Source organism: Chiloscyllium plagiosum, chromosome 12 (genome assembly GCF_004010195.1).
Source record: "Chiloscyllium plagiosum isolate BGI_BamShark_2017 chromosome 12, ASM401019v2, whole genome shotgun sequence".
Taxonomy (NCBI): Eukaryota; Metazoa; Chordata; class Chondrichthyes; order Orectolobiformes; family Hemiscylliidae; genus Chiloscyllium; species Chiloscyllium plagiosum.
Genome location: NC_057721.1, coordinates 88,164,488 through 88,190,077, shown reverse-complemented (window position 1 = coordinate 88,190,077; position 25,590 = coordinate 88,164,488). Strand labels below are relative to the sequence as shown.

General features: G+C 42.7%; 1 protein-coding gene across 2 annotated transcripts in view; it reads right to left on the bottom strand.

Moving 5' to 3' along the window:
* The window catches only part of vash1 (vasohibin 1), a 56,845-nt gene that overhangs the window by 5,576 nt on the left and 25,679 nt on the right, over positions 1–25,590 (bottom strand). For both annotated transcript variants that reach the window (XR_006313283.1, XM_043701491.1), the window contains exons 4-6: positions 8,721–8,795; positions 6,125–6,506; positions 5,085–5,200 (exon numbers count right to left, since the gene is read on the bottom strand). Coding sequence is in view for 1 of the 2 variants with exons in the window: in XM_043701491.1 (XP_043557426.1) it covers positions 5,085–5,200; positions 6,125–6,506; positions 8,721–8,795 (573 nt within the window). In the remaining variant the exon portion in view is untranslated. The remainder of the gene's footprint in view (positions 1–5,084; positions 5,201–6,124; positions 6,507–8,720; positions 8,796–25,590) is intronic.

Genomic DNA, 25,590 nt, shown 5'->3' with positions numbered 1-25,590 from the left:
ATAAATCTCTATAAGGTCACACCTCAGCCTCCAACACTCCAGGGAAAACAGCCCCAGCCGATTCTGCCTTTCCCTATAATTCAAACCCTCTGGCAACATCTTTGTAAATCTTTTCTGAAGCCTTTCAAGTTTCACAACATCTTTCTACTAGGAGGGAAACCAGAATTGCACACAATATTCCAACAGTGGCCTAACCAATGTCCTATCCAGCCACAACAGAAATATTCCCCAACTTGAACAGTTGGAGAGGAGCAAGCATTCAGTCAGAGCACATCCTGCCATGGCATGGCTGATCTAAATTAATTCTATATAACCAATGTGGCATCTTTAACATAACTACAAACGATTATTGCTACCAAAAAAACTACATAAAAAACTAACTGTAAAACCTTGAAGGGGAGACTCTCCCCCCTGTCCATAGGGGGCACTCACCCTACCCATCCATCCCCCCCTTAAGCCCGGATTGTGTCCGGCCTTAGGCAAAAATAAACAAGGAGATGATCCTTAAATCAACAAAAGAAGACAAAGTCAGGATAAGCACTCCTCCCATTCCCGGCTCAATGTCAACCCCAATTATGACTAAAAGAGAAAAAGAACAAACAAAAGAGGAAAACAACAAAGGGCACCCATAAAATTCCCCATGATAAAATCCAATTATAAAAATACAATAGGAACAACATATTCCAAGATTTTTTTAAAAAAAGTAAAATTATTAGGGAAAGAGAAAAAAAAGGGGAACAGGGAAAGAAGGAAGAGAGGACGAACATTAATCATATTCTTCAGATCAACCAGACTATTTCAAACGTCTTGGTTTTATCCACTGAGTCAAATGTATAAACTGAATCCTCATGGTTGAAATGAGACTCCGCCAGGTACCTCATGGAGTCCTGAATGCCCAGGTTCCTCAGCCTCTTAACTTCATCGAAGGACTTCCTCTTTCTAATTACAGCTGCCGAGAAATCTTGAAAAAACATAATTTTGACCCCTTGTGCAGCAGTGCCTGTGGGTCTTTCCTCAGTGCCTATCACTCTTTGCTTACCCCTGTATGTGAGGATGTGCACTAGGACCGGGTGGGAGCACTGTACCGGCCAGAACCTGCACACCACCACCCAATAGACCCTTTCAATCTGCAGCCGGCTAGACTCTATTCGAAGGCCCAGGAACTACGGCAGCCAGTTTTCAAAGAAGCTGACTGGCTGTCCACCTTCTTCACCCTCCAGGAACCCAATAACCCGTAGGTTCATCCATCGACCTAGATTTTCGAGGTCGTGATCAGATCTCGCAAAGCCTGCACTCGCTGGTCCAGGGCCTGGATCCATCCGGACGAGGACCCGATTGTCACTTCAGAGGCCATGGTTTGACCCTCCATCTTCTCCATCCACGCCCTGAAGCTTTGGGAGCTCCTGTTTGTGCTTTTGCAGCATGGACGTGATGGGTTGGATCCGGACACGGATCTCCTTGATCGCAGCCTCATCCTTCATGTTAAGTCTCGCCATCACCGCCGCCAATTCCTGCGAGTCCGTTAAGTCTCTCGGAAGAGGCCGCTGCTGCAGTCTCTGGTGTGGTTGGTGATGCAGGGAAGTGGCCTCCCTGCTGCTGTTTGCTTGCTCCTTTTTCCTTTGGCATCCTTCCCACTCCCAAATATTAACAAATATGCATTTCTTTAAATTAACCCTCTCATAGGATTTGGCCTGGGATGGCAAAAAACACCAATATGCCTTGGCTGTTATGCAGAGCCATCCACGGCAGTTCTACTGGATTGCTGCCATCATGCAGAGTCCCTTGTACAAATTTAACATTACCTTCTTGCTCCTGTCCCTGTTCATAAAACTGAGAACACTGTATGCTTTATTTTCTGCTATCACCACTCTCCTGCCACCTTCAATGATTTGAGGCATGCATCCAAAATTACAGTCACACATCTTTACTAACCAACAGTAAAATTCGAGGAGTTCTAATGTTAAGGCAAAGATGTTGCAACTGGTTCTCATGTCAGTGCTGAAGATGGAAACAGTTTTCACACTGAATGAACCTTTCAAGGCCATGGCCAAGCAATGACAGCAAAGAGGGTTGAAGTCATCTTGCAACATTGTGTGGTCCATCAGCCAATGAAGAACTATTTGAAAATACAATCATTTCCAGCAGACAAACACCTCTTGGCCTTAAAAAACACTATTCATATCTGAGAGGCTTGTGGTGTTGGCCATCTTTCTGCTTAGTTCATAAGGAGCATAAGTTTGATTAGCTGGCAATATGTCATAATATTTCTGCCAAGTTGAAAGTTGCATGAACTTTTTTAAAATTTTTTTTTAAACCATTGCAATTCTTCTATAACTGTATAACGATGACTAAATTGACTGGTGCAGATGTGTTAACAACAAATACAAAGAACAAAAAACAGTATAGCACAGGAACAGACCCACCAAGATTGCACGGACACATACTGACTTTCTAAACTAATAAACTATACATGCTCCATATCTCTCTACACTGCATGATCACGTATGTATCAAGATGCCTCTTAAATGCTGCTATTGTGTCTGCTTCTATCACCTCCTCTGGTAGTTCGTTCCAAGCACTTAACACCCGCTATGCAAAAAAAAACTTGCCTCTTATATTTCCTTTAAACCTTCCTTCTATACCTTAACCTATGTTTCCTAGTAATTAGATTCATAGAGATATACAGCACAGAAACAGACCCTCTGGTCCAACTTGTCTATGCAGACCAGATATCCTAACCCAATCTAGTCCTGCCTGGCAACACCCAGCCCATATCCCTCCAAACCCTTCCTATTCATATACCCATCCAAATGCATCTTAAATGTTGCAATTGTACCAGCCTCCACCACTTCCTCTGCAGTTCATTCCATACACATACCTCCTTCTGCATGAAAAAGTTGCCCCTTAGGTCTCTTTTATATCTTTCCCCTCTCACCCTAAACCTATGTGCGCTAGTTCTGGACCCTCTCACCTCAAAGGAAAAACTTTGTCAATTTATCCTATCCACGCCCCTCATGATTTTATAAGATCACCCCTCAGCCTCTGACGCTCCAGGGAAAACAGCCCTAGTCTATTCAACCTCTCCCTATAGTTCAAATCCTCCAACCCTGGCAACATCCTTGTAAATCTTTTTGGAACCCTTTCAAGTTTCACCCTGGAAAAAAAAGACTCCCAACTATCCATTCTGTCCATGCCTGTCATCATTTTGTAAACTTCTAGCAGATTGTGCCCAAGCCTTTGACATTCAAGTAAAAGCAAATTAAGTTTGTCCAATCTGTCCTTGTAGCTAACACTCTCCAACCCAGACAACATCCTGATAAACCTTTCCTGTACTCTTTCCAAAGCCTCCAAATCCTTTGACTGGCCTTAGTCTCTAACTCCTCTTTGGTCATTTCACTTGCTGACCTACTGCTCTGGTTCCCAACCCCTGCCACAAGAGTTTATACCCTTGAGTGACACTAGAAAACTACCCTGTTTTTTGTCATTTATATAAATGATTTGGATGTGAACATAGGAGGTATAATTAGTAAGTTTGCAGATGATACCAAAATTGGAGGTGTAGTGGACAGCAAAAAAGGTTATCTTAGAGTACAACAGGATCTTGATCAGATGGGTCAAGGAGTGGCAGATGGAGTTTAATTTAGATACATGTGAGGCACTGCATTTTAGTAAGTGTAGTGGACAGCAAAAAAGGTTATCTTAGAGTACAACAGGATCTTGATCAGATGGGTCAAGGAGTGGCAGATGGAGTTTAATTTAGATAAATTTGAGGCACTGCATCTTAGTAAGGCAAATCAGGGCAGGACTTATACATGTAATGGTAAGGTGCTGGGGAGTGTTGCTGAACAAAGAGATCTTGGAGTGCAGGTTCATAGCTCCTTGAAAGTGGAGTCACAGGTAGATAGGATAGTGAAGGCGGCGTTTGGTATGCTTTCCTTTATTGGTCAGAGTGTTGAGTACAGGAGTTGGGAGGTCATGTTGCGGCTGTACAGGACACTGGTTAGGCCACTGTTGGAATATTGCGTGCAATTCTGGTCTCCCTACTATAGGAAGGATGTTGTGAAACTTGAAAGGGTTCAGAAAAGATTTACAAGGATGTTGTCAGGGTTGGAGGGTTTGAGCTATAAGGAGAAGCGGAATCGGCTGGGGCTGTTTTCCCTGGAGCGCAGAGGCTGAGGGGTGACCTTATAGAGGTTTACAAAATCACAAGGCGTATGGATAGGGTAAATAGACAAGGTTTCCCCAGGGTAGGGGAGTCCAGAACTAGCGGACATTGGTTTTAGGTGAGAGGGGTAAGATTTAAAAGGGACCTAAGGGGCAACTTTTTCACACAGAGGGTGGTGCTATGTATGGAATGAGCTGTAAGAGGAAGTGGTGAAGACTGGTACAATTACAATATTTAAAAGGATCTAGATGGGTGTATGAATAGAGGGATATAGGCCAAATGCTGGCAAATGGGATTAGATTTACTTTGGATATCTGGTCAGCATGAATGAGTTGGATGGAAGGGTCTGTTTCTGTGCTGTACATTTCTATGACTTTGAATGTAAACAACCACTTTCAGTACAACTGTGTTTAGGAATTCCTTAAGTGTTTTTATAAAGAAAAGGCTGGTTTTCTCCAGTAATCGGGGTGGATTAGAAAGGATAAAAGCAAACCACTGTATGAACTAAAAGACAGAAATCAACTATTTTTGGAAAGCAGACTGGCTTTTGATTCCTGTTTTAGTATGAAGATGAGAAACACTTCAGCAACAGGTTTAATCATGTAGATTTGAAGGTTGGGTTGGCAGAAAATACAAACGTCAGAAAACACATACAACAGATTTAAGAACGGCTTCTTCCCTGCAGTTATCAGACTTATGAATGGAACTCTCATGTATTAGTACTGATGTCTCTCTGCACCTTCTCTATAGCTGTAACATTATATTCTCCATTACGCTGATGTACATGTGTAAGGTATGATTTGTCTGGTTAGCATGCAAAACAATACTTGTCACTTTGACAATAATAAATCAAATCAAATTGTGCTTAATTCAGGAATTAGGCTTGTTCTGCTGCAGGTAGACAATGGAGGACTCTTACCGTCTCTCACTGTGGCCATTCCTGCGATGCGGGCTTGACTGACTGCGATGGGGTGATGATGAATCCTTCTTCCTGTCACGGGTGGGGGATGATGGTGCGGTTGTTCCCTTCATAACCTGAGACAAATGGGTGGGACAGGGGTAGTGGAGGACAGAAGAAATGAGGTATGTCATTATCACAGAATTGACTTCTTGACTTTCCAGGCTTAAAATGGAACTTCCCACTATTGTAAAGCCTGGCAGTAATTACACAATATCCATTTTTTTTATCATGCATCTCCTCTCTCAGGATCACCTCTCTCTTCCCAAATCTGATGTCTTGGCATCAATGAGGGGATTAGAGATAGTATTTGACAGTAGGCTTCTCTGTCTGTATCAACTAAGCATGATTATGAAGAGCAAAATGTCTTGAACTCTGAAACTGGATCAATAAACACCGTTAAAAGAACGGTGTAGGCTTTTAGACCTTTATTCTTTTTTTCCTATTAACATAATCAGCTTCTCCAGAGTTGTATACTTTCCCCTCACTACTTTTTTTTAGATTAGATTACTTACAGTGTGGAAACAGGCCCTTCAGCCCAACAAGTCCACACCGATCCGCCGAAGCGCAACCCACCCATACCCTTACACTTACCCCTTACCTAACACTACAGGCAATTTAGCACGGCCAATTCACCTAACCTGCACATCTTTGGACTGTGGGAGGAAACCGGAGCACCCGGAGGAAACCCACGCAGACACGGGGAGAATGTGCAAATTCCACACAGTCAGTCGCCTGAGGCGGGAATTGAACCCGGGTCTCTGACGCTGTGAGGCAGCAGTGCTAACCACTGTGCCACCGTGCCGCCCACTACTTGGTGGCTGGAAGTCCACTCCACTTCCCTACAATCTCCAATAACCTAAGGAGTCTGTTATTTGGCTTCCAAGCCATAACATGGCCATAATTCCAGGATTGGTTAAAGAAGACACTCTTCCCAATAATCACACACTCCATATTTAGAGTGGGCAGCATCTGACGGGGATTCTCAGCCAGTTCCTTACCTTTAGTCGCATGTCCCGAGTATGCCTCTCCAGCTCCTTGCGCAGTTCCTCACGACTTAGCTTTTCTATGTCAAGGACTGAATGCTTCCACTCAATCTGTTCCACACTGTGGGGGTCATGGGACACATACTGTCCAATCTTGACTTTCTTCAGCGTATGCCAGCATTTTCTGTAGGAACTCTCGAACTCTGAGATGAGATCAATTAAAGTTCTGCACACTGGGGGTTTGAACATCAAGTCCTCACGTCGACTCATGCCCAGTGTTCCAAAGCGTCCAGAATAGTGGATTCCAAGCACTATGTGGCGGAAGTAATTCCCTGAGAATTCAGTTTTGAAGCTAATGGGAAACCTCTCTACTCCAGGCATATTGTTGGTGAGGTAACTGATCACAAAAATTAAGGAAAATCACAGGACTATGCCTTCACCAGGACTTTAGGATATTGATGGCAGAATTTTATGCGCTCCCCTATGATGCGTTTGGCAACAGAGGGCCATTTAATAAGATCAGAGGGTATTGGGTGTGGATCCTCTCCTTTCCGCACTGTAGGGATTCTCTGATGGGAAAGCTCATGCATAATCTTCCTACTCTAACTGAAGCCCTTAAGTGAACAAATAATACTCACTCAAAAAGCCTTATCCTCCTGCTGGTATTAACCAGCAGTGAACAGAGTGTTTGCCTTCTGGGGAGCACGATAAATAAACTTGTGCAGAGTTGCTTGTGCTCTCCCAGATGATGGCTTTCACTTAAAGGCACTCTGTGCCTGAAATGAAGGATCTGACACTGTGATAAAGGGCCCTCCCCTGAGGTTACTTCTCATTGTCACTCACCTGTGGGCTGGGGTATAGCAATGGCATTAGGCCTTGGGTGGATGCTGTATTGGCAGTCTACAATGACAAGCCAATGTAAAATGAGTACACCAAGCATTTCAAATGATTGAATCTGTACAAAGCAGGATGTAATTGGAGGCTTAAGATCAAACAATAAAATCTCCAAAAACATGTCCAAACTTTGCAGCTTTATAACAAATTAAAACTAAACTAACTAACCCCAGCTCACCTCAGAGGATCTTCAATGTCATCGCTGTTTTTATATCCAACAAAGAGTATGGTGGATGCCCGGAACTCACTTCCTTACCTTTGCACTATTTGTTGTGAGTAGAAATGTGCCTAGAATTGCATCAAGCCATTTGGGGTCCTCGTGCCCTCCTTGTGACAATAAATTTGAATTTTCTGCATAAATATCGTCACAATAGGTCCACAGATGTCATCTTCTTAGTCCTACACTTGTCCCTGTAATACCTGGATAACAAGGACACCCATTTCAGACTCCTATTTATTGACTTTAGCTCCACCTTCAAAACCATAATTTCAACTAAATTCATTTCCAAACTACAAGACCTAGGACTCTGCTCCCCTGCTCTACAAATGGATCCTTGACATCGTGACCCACAGGTTATAATCAATAAGAATAGGCGACAGCACCTCCTCCACAATAATCCTCAACACTAGTGCCCTGCAAGGCTGCATACTCAGCCCATTACAATGCTCCTTATACGCTCACGACTGTGTGGCCAAATTCAGTTCTAACTCCATTTACAAATTTGCTGATGACACCACCATAGTGAGATGGATGTCAAGCAATGACAAGACAGAATCCAGGAAAGAGTTAGACAGCTTAGTGGCTTGGTGTAAAGGCAACAATTCCTCCCTCAAAATCGGTAAAATGAAGGAGCCGGTCATCGACTTCAGGAAGCAGAGTGGAGGACCTGCTCCTGTGGGTATCAATGGGGCTGAAATGGAGATGGTTGACAGCGTCAGGTTCCTCAGATTAAATATCACCAACACTCTGTCCTGGTCCATCAACATCAACACACAATCAAGAAAGCACATCAACATCTCTACTTTCTCAGAAAGCTAAAGAAATGCAGCAAGTCCACATGACTCTTACCAACTTTTATAGATGCACCATAGAAAGCATCCTATCCAGAAGCGTCAAACTGTGGCAGCTGCTCTGCCCAAGACTAAGAAATTACAGAGTTGTGACCGCAGCCCAGTCCATTATGAAAACCAGTCTTCCATCCAGTCTATACTTCCCACTGCCTCGGGAAATCAGCCAACATAATCAAAGACTCCTCCCACCCTAGTTATACACTCTTTCACTATCTTCCTTTGGGCAGAAGAAACAAAACTTTGAAAATACATACTAATAGGTTTAAGGACAGCTTCTTCCCTGCTGTTATCAGACTTACACATGGACCCTTCGTATATTAGAATTGATCTTTCTCTTCAACCTTACTGTAGCTGCAACACTATCTTATGTTCTATAACCCTGATGTACTTATGTAAGGTATGATTCATCTGGTTAGTACGCAAAACACTATCTCAGTACATGGGACAATAATAATAATAAATAAAATCAAATAAATGCAAAATACTGCGGATGTGGGAGATCTTAACTAAAAACAGCAAGTGTGCAGAAACTCAGCAGGTCTGGCAGTAACTATGGAAACAGAGTTAATGCTTGGAGTCCAATGTGATTATTCTTCAGACAAATTTTCTAACTTATTTTTCAATGTTTCTGCGAAGGAAAGGATACATCCCTAAAATCACAGCTTCCAAGCATTTGATTGGTAGAGACTCGCGAATCATTTCTCGTGCTAGATCCATCAGGCTGTAAAATCAGAAATAAGAATGTTAGATTTTAAAACCAACTTAATATTTCAAATGATTTTGAGCAAGTGCTTGGGTGACATGAACCCACTTAGGGATTTACATCACTTTATCTTGAATTTATTTCTTTGGATTTCCTGGCCTATAATCTCTGGCCTTGCATTGCTGAAACTCAGAGGGCAATCGGATTCAGTGTAATTCCTAGTCAATCAGAAATTCTCACAAATGATAGGAAGTAAAAGCATTTACAAAGTCAGAGCTTGGAAGTGAATTGATTCACTATGAAATCACGAGATGTGTTGCAGCTTTCCCATTTCTGACCGTTGGATCTTTGCAAAAGCTTGCATGTGAGCATGCTCATGTGAATAAATGCCAGTAATTCGGAGATCAATCTCACGGTACTTACTAAGATTAAATATAATCAGATTTTGCTTAATCCACAAGGGACAGCAAAAAAAACCCTTGATTGCAATCATCCCTGATGTGGAGGTGCTGGTGTTAGACTGGGTTGTACAAAGTCAGAAGTCACATGACTCCAGGTTATAGTCCAACAGGTTTATTTGTAACCACAAGTTTTTGGAGTGCTACTCCATCACCTGGTGAAAGCTTGTGATTTCAAATAAACCTGTTGGACTAGAACCTGGTGTCATGTGACTTCTGATGTAATCATTCTTGCCTAACTTGATGCAATAATGTAACATTTAATGGATATAATGCAACTAGGATTAGGGGAAAAAGTCAAACTGTTCACTTGAAATACAGATATTATCTGCCATACTTTCGAGAATGCTTGATTAGCAGCCATTTTTGAAGTTAATAGATAGCAATTTAAATTCATTAGCTTCCATTGTTGTATGTGGAAGGGTTAAAACTTTGAGTGGAGTGAGCACCACACACTGTGGTTATATCAAAGAGCCCTGAACAGAGTAAAGGAGGACGTTATAGGAGACATACCTGGGACTAGTATATTCCTACCAGTCTCTGTCGTTATAAAGGTTACATTCATGTCATTTGTAAACGGCACTGACGCAATAGACATCAAATTGTTTACTCAAGAAGTCTTTTCTAGTTAAAACCATTACATACTAAAGCATTTCAGGCTTGAAGGAACTCTCACATAACAGCAGTTACTTTGTGAAGTTATTCATCAGCCTGTCTTTTCAAAGTCGGAGTGTAATTTTCAGAGTTCATCGAGCTGTACCCTACATGTTCTGGGAAAATAAAATGTCTGCTGTGAAAGAATTAAGTAATGCCATAGCTTATCACAACATACCCGAATGGTTCATTATCATATACTTCAACAGCTCAATTCGGTCCCGAGGAATAGTCAAGTCTAAAAGTTATGGATATGGAGGTGGATTTTAAGGAGGAGCTTAAAGGAGGTGGAGGAGAACGTTAAATGTGATCTGGGAGAGTAAAGTATATGAGTATAAAGAGTATATAAAGTTTAACTTCAGTGGTTCGGCCTATAGTTGTACATGACTTTACCCCTTCTTGTGAAGTCTATTCAGCTCTCCAAACTCTTATGGCTAAATATACTCCACACGCAGCTGGCTGATTTCTTGCTCCTTGTATTAGGGATTAATAACCTGTGAAAGATCTGTTTAATCTACTGTAAAGCTTGTGGGTGATGCATCCAGCTTTGAAACAAAATGAATACATGGGCACAGTGCCCATGAACAGCACAGTGGCTCAGTGGTTAGCACTGCTGCCTCACAGTGGCAGGGCCACGGATTCAATTCCACCCCCTCAGGTCTGTGTAGGGGTTTGCACATTCTCCCAGTGTCTGTGTGGGTTTCCTCTGGGTGCTCCGATTTCCTCCCATCATCCAAAGATGTGTAGACTAGGTGAATTGTCCATGGGAAATACAGGGTTATTGAGATAGGGTAGGGTAGGAGGGTGGGTCTGGGTTGGATGCTCTTCAGAGGGTTGGTGTGGACTCAATGGGCTGAATGGCCTATTTCCACACTGTAGGGATTCTAGAACTCTGTGTGGGGTCCTTGCTGCAGTTTCAAATGGTTGGAACAGTGTGGGTGAATGAGGCCCAGGCTTCAGGTCTAGTTGAGCAAGGAGAGCAGCCCCACACTCAGGCCACCTAAGAATCGTACTGTTTCCTGCACGCTAGAAAACTCCAGGCTGTAGGCCGTTCTTTGTTTTCTGGCTCAGCCTACCCCCACAAGACATACGGTGGCCCAAAAGCTTCCTCTGTGTTGCAATGGCTCAATGAAAAGTAGATTCTTCTGGCTGACTTCCATACTCACCTGCAGGAAGCTGACTGCAGATTCAAAGACTGAAGAGGAATCTTTCTCACAATAATTAGTCTAGCCGGAACTGTCAATACTGATTATTATCTCAGTTCAGTCCAAACTAACATGAGACTTCCCCTTCCTGTTACATTTAAATTTTATTTCTAATTTATTTAGTTGCTTTTGGGACAATGTTTTTTTTATTAATATTGAGGAATGTATGTTTGTATATCTTAGGCTCACACAGCAGAGACGGTCTTCAATCGTCTTAGACATACTTGCCACAATATAAGGCCAACCCGGTGTGCGAGCTGGTATACAATGGCCACCCAACATTGAAGTAATTGGCGCAGGCTTGGAGGGCCAAAGTGCCTGTTCCTGTGCTGTAATTTTCTTTGTTCTTTGTTATGTTCTTAATTCACACACAGTAATCTTTCATCCCTCAAAATCAAGTTCAGAATTTAGAACATCAGGATGCTTATGGATAGCCCCAACTGCGACAGATTGGAATGGTCTACTATCATTGCCTGGGAGGTTAGATGTTTTGGTGTTGACACTTATGTCCTTTAAAAAAAGGAGATCTGGCAGGCAGGGGAAGACCAGCTCAAGGAACAAGGTGGCGGTTACACATTCTTCTGAAAAGGTAAACCAATGAAGAGTGTTACCTCAACCGGCTGGCTTCACCATTTAAAATGGACCAGATGGCCATCTTAGAGATTCCCCTTAGTGGATAAACAACTGCTTCATGACCATTTGACTAATTCTTGCCCAGAACCAGTGAGCTATGGTCTTCAGCATGTATGCCCCCAACTTGGATGCTACAGAGGAATCTAAAGAGGAATGCTGCAGCAACTCCGAACTGCCCCTAGCCTGAGACCGAACGGGCAGCAAACTGATCCTTCTTGATAACCTTTGAACCAAAAGGACAATAAACTTCTGAGGAGGAATAATCTGCAACAGCAATGATACCCTACTCCTGACAAATGGCTTAGAACATGGCCTTATCATAACCAGGACTTTCTTTGTGTCAGAAAGAGGAGTACAAGGCCTCATGGAAATACCCTCACCATGCACAGGTATCAAATGAACAAAGGTGTACATATCACCTGGGCCTGAATTGGATCAATGCTGGATGAAATATTAGCTAATTTGGTCTGTCATCAGGATTAATAACGCTGAAGTGCTCAAAGCCCTAATGAACCAGTGCTTCACTGCCAACCTGATGATTCCCAGTGATCCAGAGTCTGCCCTCCAAGACTCCATTATTAGCACCCGTGAAGGGATGTTTGGTCACTTGATCATGAAACACCAAGAGTGGTTTGATGAGGATAACTAGAAGATTCAGGAGCTGACAGGCCTCAAGAGCCAACCATTTCTGAACATGAAAGAACACCACAACGTGAGAACCACAAGCAGCTGTCTAGATGGCTGAAGGTCACGGACACACAAAAATAAAATCCAAAAACAGATGTTGGAGAAAGCACCTCAGTAGATCCAGCAATTCCAGTACATGCATGCTTTCTTTAGCACAGTGAAGACTAACTATAGCCACAGGACCCCACTCTACTGCCGACCAAAAATGGAAAGGTGCTCAGAGACAGAGAGGCAGTTGGAGTCCCCTGGAAGAAGCACTTTGAGGATCTCCTTAAGAAACACTGACACTCAGGCTGAAGACACTGAGTCCATTCTGCAGCATGCTACATACAATACCTTAGCACAACCTAACAACAGGAGGTAGGAAAGGCCATTTGATAGTGAAAGAACATGGAGCAGATGGAATTCCCAGTGAAGCACTAAAACACAGCAGAGGAACACACTAACAGTGATTACATTACCACAGTTCCAGAGATGCCAAGAGGCAGTACTAGACCAAGTTAGAGGCCCAAACCAACCATATAGACACAAGCCACCTGGGGTGAGGTCTAAACAACATAATGGGATTCAAAATGAAGCGGAGAAAGATAGCAGATCAAAACACATTCCTTGCTGATGCACTCGATACTTTCTCTGTTAAATTTGAGCAGACTACCAGCGGCGCGGTGTCACCAGCCCTGAGTGCCTGGACACAGCGGTGTCCACTGTCATTGCTGCAAACGGCAGTTCGGTCTTTCTGGGAAACAAGCCAAGGAAGGCGACAGGCCTGGCTGGGATCCCTGGCTGAGCACATAGATCCTACGCAGACCAGCTGGAGGAGGTATTCACTGATATCATCAAGCTCTCCCTCCTACAGGTCAAAGTCCCTAACAGCTTCAATAAGACCATCACCATCCCAGTACTCAAGAAAGCACATGAAAGATACCATAATGACTACCGCCCAATGGCTCCATAATTATGAAGTGCTTCGAGAGTCTGGTCATGAACTCCAGCCTCCCAGTTTGCCTTGATCCCCTGCAATTTGCCTACAGGTCCAATGCAAATGCCATTTCCCATGCCGTATACTCATCCCTGGAACATCTGGACAACAAGAACACCTACAACAGACTCCTACTCATTGACTACAGCTCCGCCTTCAACACCATCATCCCCTACAGACTGATCTCAAAACTCTGAGACCGAGGTCACAGCTCCACCCTCTGTAACTGGCTCCTTGGCTTCATGACCCACAGACGGCAATCAGTGAAGATAGACAACAGCATCTCCTCCACTATAATCCTCACAACTGGAGCAGACCAAGGACGCGTTCTTAGCCTCCCTACTGTACTCCTGCTACACCCACAACTGTGTAGCCAAATTCCGAATGATTAAGTTTGCTGATGACACCACTGAGTTAGGACAGATATCCAACAATGATGTGTCAGAATACAGGAAGGAGACAGAGGGTGTGATGTCATGGCGCAATGAAACTCGCTCTCAATGTTGGCAAATCAAAAGAACTGATCATCAACTTCAGGAAGAAAGGAGGAGGATATGCCTCCATGTACATCAGAGCTGAGAAAATGGCTGAGACCGTCAAGTTTCTCAGAGTGGAGATCACCAACAACCTGCCCAGGACTTCCCATGTAGATGCAACGATCAAGGAGGCACAAAAATGCTTCTTCCTCAGGCGGCTCAGGAAATTTGGAATGTCCATAAGGACCCTCAGCAACTTTTGCAGATGCACCACAGAAAGCATACTGTCCATGTGCATAATGGCCTAGTATGGCAACTGCTCTGCTAAGGACTGTACAAAACTACAGAACATTGTGTGCACAGCCCTGACCATCATGGAATCCACCCTCCCATCCATGGATTCCCTTTAAACTTCTTGTTGCTGCTGAAAGGCTGCCAATATCAAAGACTCCTCCCACCCTGGTAATGCCCTCTGTCAGGCAGAAGATACAGAAGCTTGAACATATGCACCAACAGGTTCAGGAACAGCTTCTTCCCAGCCATTATTAGACTGATGAATGGACCTCTCTAACTTCAAATAATGTTGATTTTGTTTTCTTCATCTCCTTTGCTGTGGACCTTGTATGCCTCGCTCTTTCTAAGTACCCTTTGATCTCTATATTCTCGTTTGCTCTGATCTGCCTGTACTGCTCGCAAAACAATAAATCAAAGCAATCGTTTCACCTGACCTGGAAAGGGTCTAATATCCTGACAGGGAGATTTGCTAGTTCTAATTCAGGAGCCTGTAAACCTTGTGGGAGGTGCCTTCCTAAGGAACTGTGAAAATGGAAAGAAAAATGAGGATGTATCTGATTCAGAAAAGAGCAAGTTAATTAGAAAAGACAGACAAGAGCAAGTCAGAAAATGAAGTAACTCTGAAGAATTAAACTGCATTTATTTCAATGCAAGAGGCTGTACAGGTAAGGCAGATGAACTCAGGGCACGTAAGGGAACAGGAGACTGGGATGTCACAGACATTACAGAAACTTGGCTGAGAGAAGGACAGGACTGGCAGCTCAATTTTCCAAGTTTTAGATAGACCATAAGCCATAGGAGCAGAAATTAGGCTATTCGGCCCATCAAGTCTGCTCCACCATTCAATGATGGCTGATAGGGGGAAAGTGGGATGGAAAAACCTTTCTCCATGTAACCTTTGATCACCTTGGCAATCAAGAATTTATCTATCTCTGTTTTAAATATGCTCAATGACCTGGCCTCCATGGTTTTCTGTGGCAATGAATTCCACAGATTCACCACTGTCTGGCTGAATAGGTTTCTCCTCATCTCCGTTCTAAAGGGTCATCTCTTTTCTCTTCAACTGTGCCCTCAGGTCCTCGTCTCCCCTGCCAACAGAAATATTTTCCCAACATCCATTCTGTCCAGGCCAGTCAGTAATCTATAAGTTTCAATCAGATCCCCTCTCATCCTTCGATAATTCAATCTAGTCCCAGAGTCCTCAAACATTCCTCATATGTTACACCTTTCATTCCTAAGATCATTCTCGTGAACCTCGTCTGGACCCACTCCAATTCATCTTTCCTGAGAAATGAGGCCCAAAATTGCTCACCGCGCTTTAAATGTGGTCTGACCAGAGATTTATAAAGCCTCAGAAGTACACCCCTGTTTTTATATTGTAGTCCTCTCGAGATGAATGTCAACATTGTACTTGCCTTCCTAACTACTGACTCAATCTGCAAGTTTACCTTAAAGGGAAAACTGGACTAGGACTCGCAAGTCCCTTTGCACTTCAGATTTCTGAATTTTCTCCCCATTTAGAAAACAGTCCATGTCTCTATTCTTCCTACCAAAGTGCATGACATCACACTTGCCCACATTGTATTTCATCTGCTACTTCTTTGTCCACTCTCCTAACCTGTCTAAATCTTTCTACAGCCTCCCCACCTCCTCAATACTACCTGCCCATCCATCTACCTTCGTATCATCTGCAAACCTAGCCAGAATTCACTCAGTTTTTCATCCAGATCATTAATGTATAAAGTGAAAAGTTGTAGTTCCAATACTGACCCTTGTGGACCACTACTAGTCAACAGCTTTCATCCTGAGACACCCTTTTATCCCCTGTTCTGCTCTGTTCTGCCAGACAGCCAATCTTCTGTCCATGCCTGCATCTGACCTCGAACACCGTGGGCTGTTATCTTACTCAGAAGCCTTCTGTATAGCACCTTATCAAAGGCCTTCTGGAAATCCAGGTAGATAAGGGCTCTCCTTGGTCTAGTCTGCTTGTTATCTTCTCAAAGAATTCTAACAGATTTGTCAGGCATGACTTCCCCTTGATGAAGCCATGCTGACTTTGCCCTATTTTACCATGCACTTCCAAGTATTCAGAAATCTCATCCTTCACAATGGACTCCAAAATCTTACCAACAACTGAGGTCAGGCTAATTGGCCTGTTACAGGAAGAATAGAAAGATAGGAGGAGGAGTGACATTTTTGATTCAGAAAAACATTACTACTGCTAACAATCTGAAGGATTATTTAGTGAAAATATATGGGTTGAAATTAGAAATATGAAAGGGAAGATCATCTTGATGGGATTGTATTATAGGCCTCCCAACAGTCAGCAGGAAATTGAGAAGCAAATTTGCAGAGAGATCTCAAATATATTTAAGAATAATAAGATTGTGATAGTAAGGGATTTAAATTTTACAAACATTGACTGGGACTGCCATAGTGTTAAAGGTTTGAATGGTGAGGATTTTCTTAAATGTCTTCAAGAAAATTTTCTTCATCAATAAGTAAATGTTCCTACTAGAGAAGGAGAAAAAAACTTGGCTTTCCTTTGGGAAATAAAACAGGGCAAATGACTGAAGAGTTAGTCAGGAAACACTTGAGACTAGTGATCGTAATTCCGTTAGTGTTAAGACAATAATGGAGAAAGATAAGTCTGCTATAAAAGTTAAAATTCTTAATTGGTGCAAGACAAATGTTAAGGGTATGAGACGAGACCTTTCAAAAGTTGATTGGAGTGAACAGTTTGCAGGTAAAGGGATGACTGACAAGTGGGAAGCCTTCAAAAGTGATAATGAGAGTTCAGAGGTATTATGTTCCTGTTAGAGTGAAAGGCAAGAAGCTGGTCAGATTAGGGAACAAAGGATGAATAAAGAAATGGAGGTTCCAGTCAAGAATGAAAAAAATCATATTAGACAGACACCTGAAATCAAAGGAATCTCTGGAAGAGTATAAAGAGTGTAGGGGGTATTCTTAAGAAGGAAAGCAGGAAAGCGAACAGGGGATATAAGATAGGCTTGGTAGACAAGGTTGAAGATAATCTGAAAAGATTCTACAAGTACACTAAGAGCAAAACAGCATCTAGAGAGTAGAACCCCTTACAGATCAACAGGGTAGTCTTTGTATTGAACCTCAGGAGATGGGAGAGATACTAAATGAATATTTTGCATTAGATTTTTACTGTTGAGAAAGAAATGGAGGCTAGAGAACACAGGGAAATAAATATTGACATTTTAAAATCAGTTTAAAATCAGAGGAAGTGCTGGAGGTCTTAGAAAACATTAATGTAAATAAATCTCCAGGACCTGATCAGGTTAATGATCAAGTTGTTGTGGGAAGTTAGGGAGAAAATTATGGGGCCCCTAGCAGAATTCTTGGATAATCTATAAATGCAGGTGAAGTACTGGAGGACTGGATGGTGGCTAATGTTGTGCCATTGTTTAAGAAAGGCTGTAATGAGAAGTCCGGGAACCACAGACCTATGAGTCTGACGTCAGTGGTAGGTAAGTTGTTGGAGGTGATTCTGAAAGATAGGATTTACATGCATTTAGAGAGGCAAGGACTAATCAGGCATAGTCAGCATGGTTTTGTATATGGGAAATCATCCCTCACAAACCTGACTGAATTTTTTAATGAAGTAATCAAAAAGATTGATGACAGCAGAGCAGTACTTCAGTAAAGCCTTTGACAAGGTTCTGCATGATAGACTAATTAGTAAAGTTACATCACATGGGATTTAGGGTGAGCTTGCCAATTTGATACAAAATTGACTTTATGGTAGGAAACAGAGGGTGGCAGTGGATGGTTGTTTTTCAAACTGGAGGGCTGTGACCAGCGGTGTTCCACAGGGATTGATACTGGGTCTATGTTTGTTTGTCATTTATATAAATGATTTGGATGAGAATATAGGCAGCATGGTTAGTAAGTTTGCAGATGGTGGTGTAGTGGACATGAAGAAGGTTATCTAAGACTACAAAAGGATCTTAATCAATTGGCTGAGGAGCTGCAGATGGAATTTGATTTGGAAAAATGTGACGTAAAATCAAAGGAGGACAGGACTTATACAGTTAATGGTAGGACCCTGGGTAGTGTTGTAGAATAGAAAGACCTGAGGGTTCAGGTACATAATTTGCATCAAAGGTAGACAGAGTGGTTAAGGTGGCATTTGGCATGGTGGTCTTCATTGTTCAGACTTTTGAGTATAGGAGTTGGGACGTTATATTGAGATTGTACAGGATGTTGGTGAGGCCTTTTCCTAACTACGGTGTACAGGTCTAGTTGCCCTGTTATAGGAAGGATATTATTAAACTGGAGAGGGTTTGGAAAAGATTTACCAGAACATTGCTGGGCACGGAGAGTTTAAGATATAAAAATAGAATGGAAAGGCTGGGAGTTTGTTTTACTGAAATGTAGGAGGTTGACCTTATAAAGGTGTATAAAATCATAAGAGGCAAAGATAAGGTGAATAACAAGAATCTTTTCCCAATAGTGGGAGAGTTAAAAACTAGAAGGCATATTTTTAAGGTGAAAGGAGAAAGATTTAAAGAGGACATGAGGGGCAACTTTTTTTTTTACATGAAAGTCATTTGTATGTGGAATGAACTGTCAGAGAAAGTGGTGGGTGCAGGTACAGTTACAACGTTTAAAAGACATTTGGATAAGTACGTAAATAGGAAAGGTTTGGAGGGAAAAGCGGCAAGCGCAGGCAGGTGGGACTCATTTGGTTTAGGAACTTTGTTGACATGCACTGGGTGGACCGAAGGGTCTGTTTCCATACTTGCGTTCCTTTATCTGGAAGAAGGGCAACGTGCTAGGGGAGCTCAGAGATGCCATAACTGTGATGATCTTTAAGAAAAATTACAGGTCTGTAGTAACCACAGAAATTGTCCTGGTTTTGGCCACAGGGAAAGTTATTGTAAGAATCTGTCTCAATTACATTTTCCCTGTGGCTGAAAGGCTCCTTCCAAAGGCTCAGTATGGATTCCTTACACGAAGGGCAATAGACATGGTCTATACCATGTGGCAACTGCAAGACAAATGCAGGAAACACATCAATCCTTGGACCCAGCCTTCTTTGGCCTCACAAAGGCCTTTAACATTGTTAACTAAAGACGGATTATGAAATATTCTGTTCCATTTCAGCTGGCCCCAAAGTCTGTCTCTATTCTATGTGTATACCATAATGACATGCAAGTTGTGATCCTAAGCCTCATATCCACCACTGATCCAAAACACATTTGCATTGTGTTCAAGCAAAGCTGTGACATCACATGCATGATCTTCTCAATCTTCCTTGTTGCAATCTCCACCTCATCCTCACCAAGCTCCCTGCTCATCAAAAGAACAAATGGGAACCTGTTCAACATGTGCTGCCCGGACAATTCCAACCCCATTCTCGTCTAATCATTGAAGTACAGCATGCAGACGATGGTTTCGTCTGCACACACTTGGAAACCGGTTCTAAGCCAACATTACCACCTTCACAGAGGCGAACTAGAGAAATGACCTAACATTGAATGTTTGTAAGATAAGGGTCCTCTATCAACTTGCCCCCGTCACACCACACAGGCCCCAATTACCAAAACTCATGAGGTCTTGGACAATGTGGACTGCTTTCTGTACCTTGAGAACGTACTGTTAACAAGGACAGACAACTATGACAAAGCCACCTGAGGAGAAAAGAAAAAGTGACAACCAGGACCTCAAACGATGACCATGATCTACAGAGTAGTTGAGATATTCACCCTCCTACATAGCTTAGAAACATAGTCTAAATACAACAGGCACCTCAAACCCAATGAGAGGTACAGTTAGTGCTGCATCTACAAGAACCTACAAATTTAGTCAGAGTTGTACAACATGGTAACAGACCCTACGGTCCAAATCGTCCATGTTGACCAGATATCTTAAATTAATCTATTCCCATTTGTCAGCATTTGGCCCATATCCCTTTAAACCCTTCCCAACCATGTACCCATCCAGATGTCTTTTAAACTGTTGTAATTGTACCATTCTCCACCACTTCCTCTGGCAGCTCATTCCATACATGCAACTACCCTCTGTTTGAAACGTTGGCAGTTAAGCCCCTTTTATATCTTCCCCCCTCACCTTAAATCTATACTCTCTATTTTTGGGCTCCCCTATTCTGGGGAAAAGACCTTAGCTATTTACCCTATCCATTTCCCTCATGATTTGATAAACCTCTAAAGGTTACCCCTCAGCCTCCAATGCTTTAGGGAAAATAGGCTCAGTTTATTCAGCCTCTCCCTTTAGCCCAAACTCTCTAACCCCTGCAACATCCTTGTAAATTTTTCTGCAACCTTTCAAATTTCACAACAACTTTCCTATAGCAGGGAGACCAGAATTGAACAGATTTCTAATTCTGGTCTCCCTGCTTAGGAAAGATGTTGTTGGCAGATTTATTGGCAGGATAGGCATATTAAGGTCTGTATTATTTCTCAGGCCAATGTTCCCAGCATCAAAACATTGCCCTTGCTCAAACAAGACTGCTGGGCAGACCACAACATCTGTACGCCTCATTGGAGTGTCCCAAAACAAGCGCTGTACTCAGTTTCAACACAGCAAGCAAGGTCTAGCAGGGCAGACACCCTCAGAGCTTCCTTGAAAGACTACAACATCCCTATCAACAATGTCCCAAAAACATTCAAATCTGGGAAGAACTGTACACTGATTCTCATCACTGACAATGAGCTGAAACCAACTGTTCACAGAGAAAGGCATGGACAGCAACCCATACATTCCTATTTTCCAATTCCACATCTACCATCTGACCAACTGTGACAGATTCTGTCAGTCAGTCAGTCATAAGATGGACCACTCAATCATCCAAGACCTCACTTTCAGTGTGGAAGCAAATCAGACTTGACCATGAGGGACTGCACTTGGTCATTCTAACCTCAAATATAATACAAGTGACTGTGTTTGTACTCATTAAATTTTTAAGAGAAAACAGTTTTAGTTTACTATTGATAATGCCAGTAATATTGCTACATCAATTAAACTGCAGCAGTTCAAAGGGCCAAATCACCTCCAGTTTCTTAAAGACAATTAGTGATGAGCAATAATGTTGATCTTACCCATGGCTATACCATCCCAGGAACAAAAACGCAAGGGGACGTTTATATCATATAGAACATAGAACACTACAGCGCAGTACAGGCCCTTCGGCCCTTGATGTTGCGCCGCCCTGTCATACTAATCTGAAGCCCATCTAACCTACACTATTCCATGTACGTCCATATGCCTGTCCAATGAAGACTTAAATGCACTTAAACTTGGCGAATCTACTACCAATGCAGGCAAAGCATTCCATACCCTTACTCCTCCCCGAGTAAAGAAACTACCTCTGATATCTGTCTTATACCTATCTCCCCTCACTTTAAAGTTGTGTCCCCTCGTGTTTGCCGTCCCCATACTTGGAAAAAGGCTCTCCCTGTCCACCCTATCTAACCCTCTGATTATCTTATATGTCTCTATTAAGTCACCTCTCAACCTTCTTCTGTCTAACGAGAACAGCCTCAAGGCCCTCAGCCTTTCCTCGTAAGACATTCCTTCCATACCAGGCAACATCCTCGTAAATCTCCTCTGCACCCTTTCCAAAGCTTTCACATCCTTCTTATAATGCGGTGACCAGAACTGTACACAATCCTCCAAGTGTGGCCGTGCCAGAGCTTTGTACAGCTGCAGCATAACCTCCTGGTTCCGGAACTTAATCCCTCTATTAATAAAGGCTAAAACACTGTATGCCTTCTTAACAACCCTGTCAATCTGGGTGGCAACTTTCAGGGATCTGTGTACATGGACACTGAGATCTCTCTGCTCATCTGCACTCCCAAGAATCTTACCATTAACCCAGTACTTTGCATTCCGATTACTCTGTTCAAAGTGTATCACCTCACACTTGTCCATATTAAACTCCATTTGCCACATCTAAGCCCAGCTCTGCATCCTATCTATGTCGCCCTGCAACCTACTACATCCTTCGTCACTATCCACAACTCCACTGACCTTAGTGTTGTCTGCAAATTTAATAATCCACCCTTCTAAGCCCTCATCCAGGTCGTTTATAAAAATGTCGAACAGCAGTGGACCCAACACCGACCCTTGCGGTACGCCGCTAGTAACTGGACACCAAGATGAACAATTTCCATCAACTACAACCCTCTGTTTTCTTTCAGCAAGCCAATTACTGATCCAAACTGCTATGTCTCCCACAATCCCATTCCTACACATTTTGTATAATAGCCTACTGTGGGGAACCTTATCGAACGCCTTGCTGAAATCCATATACATCACATCAACCGATTTACTCTCATTTACCTGTTTGGTCACTTTGTCAAAAAGCTCAATAAGATTCGTTAGGCACGACCTACCCTTCACAAAACTGTGCTGACTGTCCCTGATCAGATTATTCTTTTCTAGATGGTTACACATCCTATCTCTTATAACCTTTTCCAACACTTTACCAACAACTGAAGTGAGACTCACTGGTCTGTAATTACCAGGGTTGTCTCTACTACCCTTTTTGAACAAGGGAACCACATTTGCTATCCTCCAGTCCTCAGGCACTATTCCTGTAGACAATGATGATTTGAAGATCAATGCCAAAGGCTCGGCAATCTCTTCCCTTGCTTCCCAGAGGATCCCAGGATAGATCCCATCCGGCCCAGGGGACTGGTCTACTTTCACACTCTGTAGTATTTCTAATAACTCTTCCTTGTGAACCTCAATCTCTTCTAGTCTAGATGCAAGTATCTCTGTATCTTCCTCGCCAACATTTTCATTTTCTATAGTGAACACTGTCGAAAAATGTTTACTTAGTACTTCCCCTATCTCCTCTGACTCCACACACAACTTTCCACTATTAGCCTTGATTGGCCCTAATTTAACTCTCGTCATTCTTTTATGCCTGACATACCTGTGGAAAGCCTTAGGGTTTACCCTGATCCTATCCGCCAACAACTTCTCATGTCTCCTCCTGGCTCTTCTGAGCTCTCTTTTTAGGTTTTGCCTGACTTCCTTGTAACCCTCAAGTGCCCTGAGTTTTCACATTTTGTCCTAACATAAGCCTTCTTCTTCTTCTTGACCAGAAGACGGATATTACATTCTTTATCACTGCACCCAATTTTCAATTTCTTTGATCTCTTTCCATCCCACCTCAATTCCCTACTTCCCTTCAGTATTTGGTTCCTTAAAATTGGAAACTGAATCACTTATTATTTGATTGATCTTCTCCTCTGTTTGCTGACTTACAGTTGGACAAGTAGTTCTCAATTAACAGGTAAATAGATAGGACAGTCTGTCCTAAAGTAAGGTTGGACATATTACTTACAAATCTCAGAGGTCACATCAGATCTGTTGAAGACATTCACCATTCCTGCCAGGGGATTGAAGTCAGGCCCCATCATCTTTTTTTTAAAAAGTTGCCCTTGGTATATGGATTGAATTTAGCTACCTGAAGCAGTGAACTCAGTGTGGGACTGAAACTACAGGTTAAGTCTTCCTTTCCAACAGAAGATTACATTATCATTTTTCTGGTACGAAGTCTCAAATTACCAACTTACTAAATAGAAATGTTATCATTTCCAATGGTGGGATTTGAACTCAACCTCTGGATTGTTAGTCCAGTATCAGAAACATCCTCCCTCTCCAATAAAGATAATGATCAAGATGATCAAATCTGATGTGGTACTTTTCAAAGTTTGTCATTTTGCTATATTATAAACATAAGATTGATGTACTGTCATTGTTGTTATCCCAAAGGTTTTAGTTATGACATTGTTATAGACATCTTTCCCATTAAGATGCTTGGCTGTAACAGCCTCACTTGCATTCCACCTCCACTATAAAGCTCTCACCATAACCACAATGGTTTGTGTCATTTGGCATTTTACAATTCCTATTCCAGTTGGATACCTCACTCCATTAGATGGATTTGTTTTGCTGACCAAAATGAGACTTGAGGTTAGAATAACAATAACTTGTGTTTGTACAGCAGTTTGAGCATAATAAATCATCCTAATATACTTCACAGAAGCATAGAACAAAAAAAATGACACTAAGCCATTTTAAAAGGATATGAAAGCACATGATTGAAAGCTTAACCAAGAGAAACATGGAATGAGTTCCTTGAAGAGAGAGATAAAGGGGCAGTAAGGTTTCGGAAGGGAATTTCAAACCTTGAGCCTGAGGCAGCTGAAAGCACATCCATTATCTGTGAAGAAATTGAAAAATTGCTGATGGTCAAAAGGCCAGAATTGGAGGTGCAAAGATATCTGAACATGTTGTGGAGCCGAAGTAGATGGTCAAGAGAGGTAAAGTCATGAAAGGATTTGGAAACAAATTTGAGGGTATTAAAAACCAAAATGTTGTTTAACTGACAGCCAGTGATTATTTGGGAGGGGTTGAGGAGAAGGGTGTGGTCAGTTTGCTCAAGTGGCCGGACAGTTGGTTTGCCACGCAGAGCAATGCAGTGTGGGTTAAATTCCCGCACTGGTTAAGGTTACCTTGAAGGGTCCTGCCTTCTCAACTGCTCCCCTCACTTGAAGCTTGGTAGCCCTCAGGTTAAACCACCACCACTCATTTTTCTCTCTCTTTAATGAGACAGCAACCATAAGGTCCTCTGGGACCATGGCAGCTTTATCTTTACTAGTGTCAGTGAGCATGGGCGTGGTAAATGAATGAAATTCAATGAGTGTAAGGGCATGGAAATTGGAATCAAATCCAAAAAAGGTGATAAAAGGCTGGGATGAGGAAGTCAGCAGCAGCTGCACTAAGGAACGTTCAATCCATGTTACTAATATTCAGTTAAAAGACTGAATGCTCATCCCAGGATGAAAAATAATATCAAGGCTGCAAATGGCCTTGCTGTGTTTAGGTAGTTGCCAAGGAGAGGGCCAAACAATATTCAAGAAGTTTGACATCATTCAGGACACAGCAGTCTGCTTGATCAGAGACCCATTCACAACCAACTCCCAGTGTGCCATCTGGAAGATGCACTGCCGTAATTCACTGAAGCTCCTTCTACAGCAACCAGCTCTACAGAGAGGGATAAGGGCGTCAGACCGAGAACACCAGAATTTGCAAACTCTCCTTCAAACAACACAACATACTGACTTGGGCCTACGTTGCTGCTCCTTCGTGGTCATGGGGTCAAAGTACTGAAAACGCACAACCCAGATGGCCTCCTTCTTCAAGGACCGCAATTTCCCCCCCAACGTGCCCTCCACCGCATCTCTTCCACTTCCCGCTCCTCCGCCCTTGAGCCCCGCCCCTCCAACCACCACCAGGACAGAACCCCACTGGTCCTCACCTACCACCCACCAATCTCCATGTTCAGCGCATCATCCGCCGTCATTTCCGCCACCTCCAAACAGACCCCACCACCAAGGATATATTTCCCTCCCCTCCCCT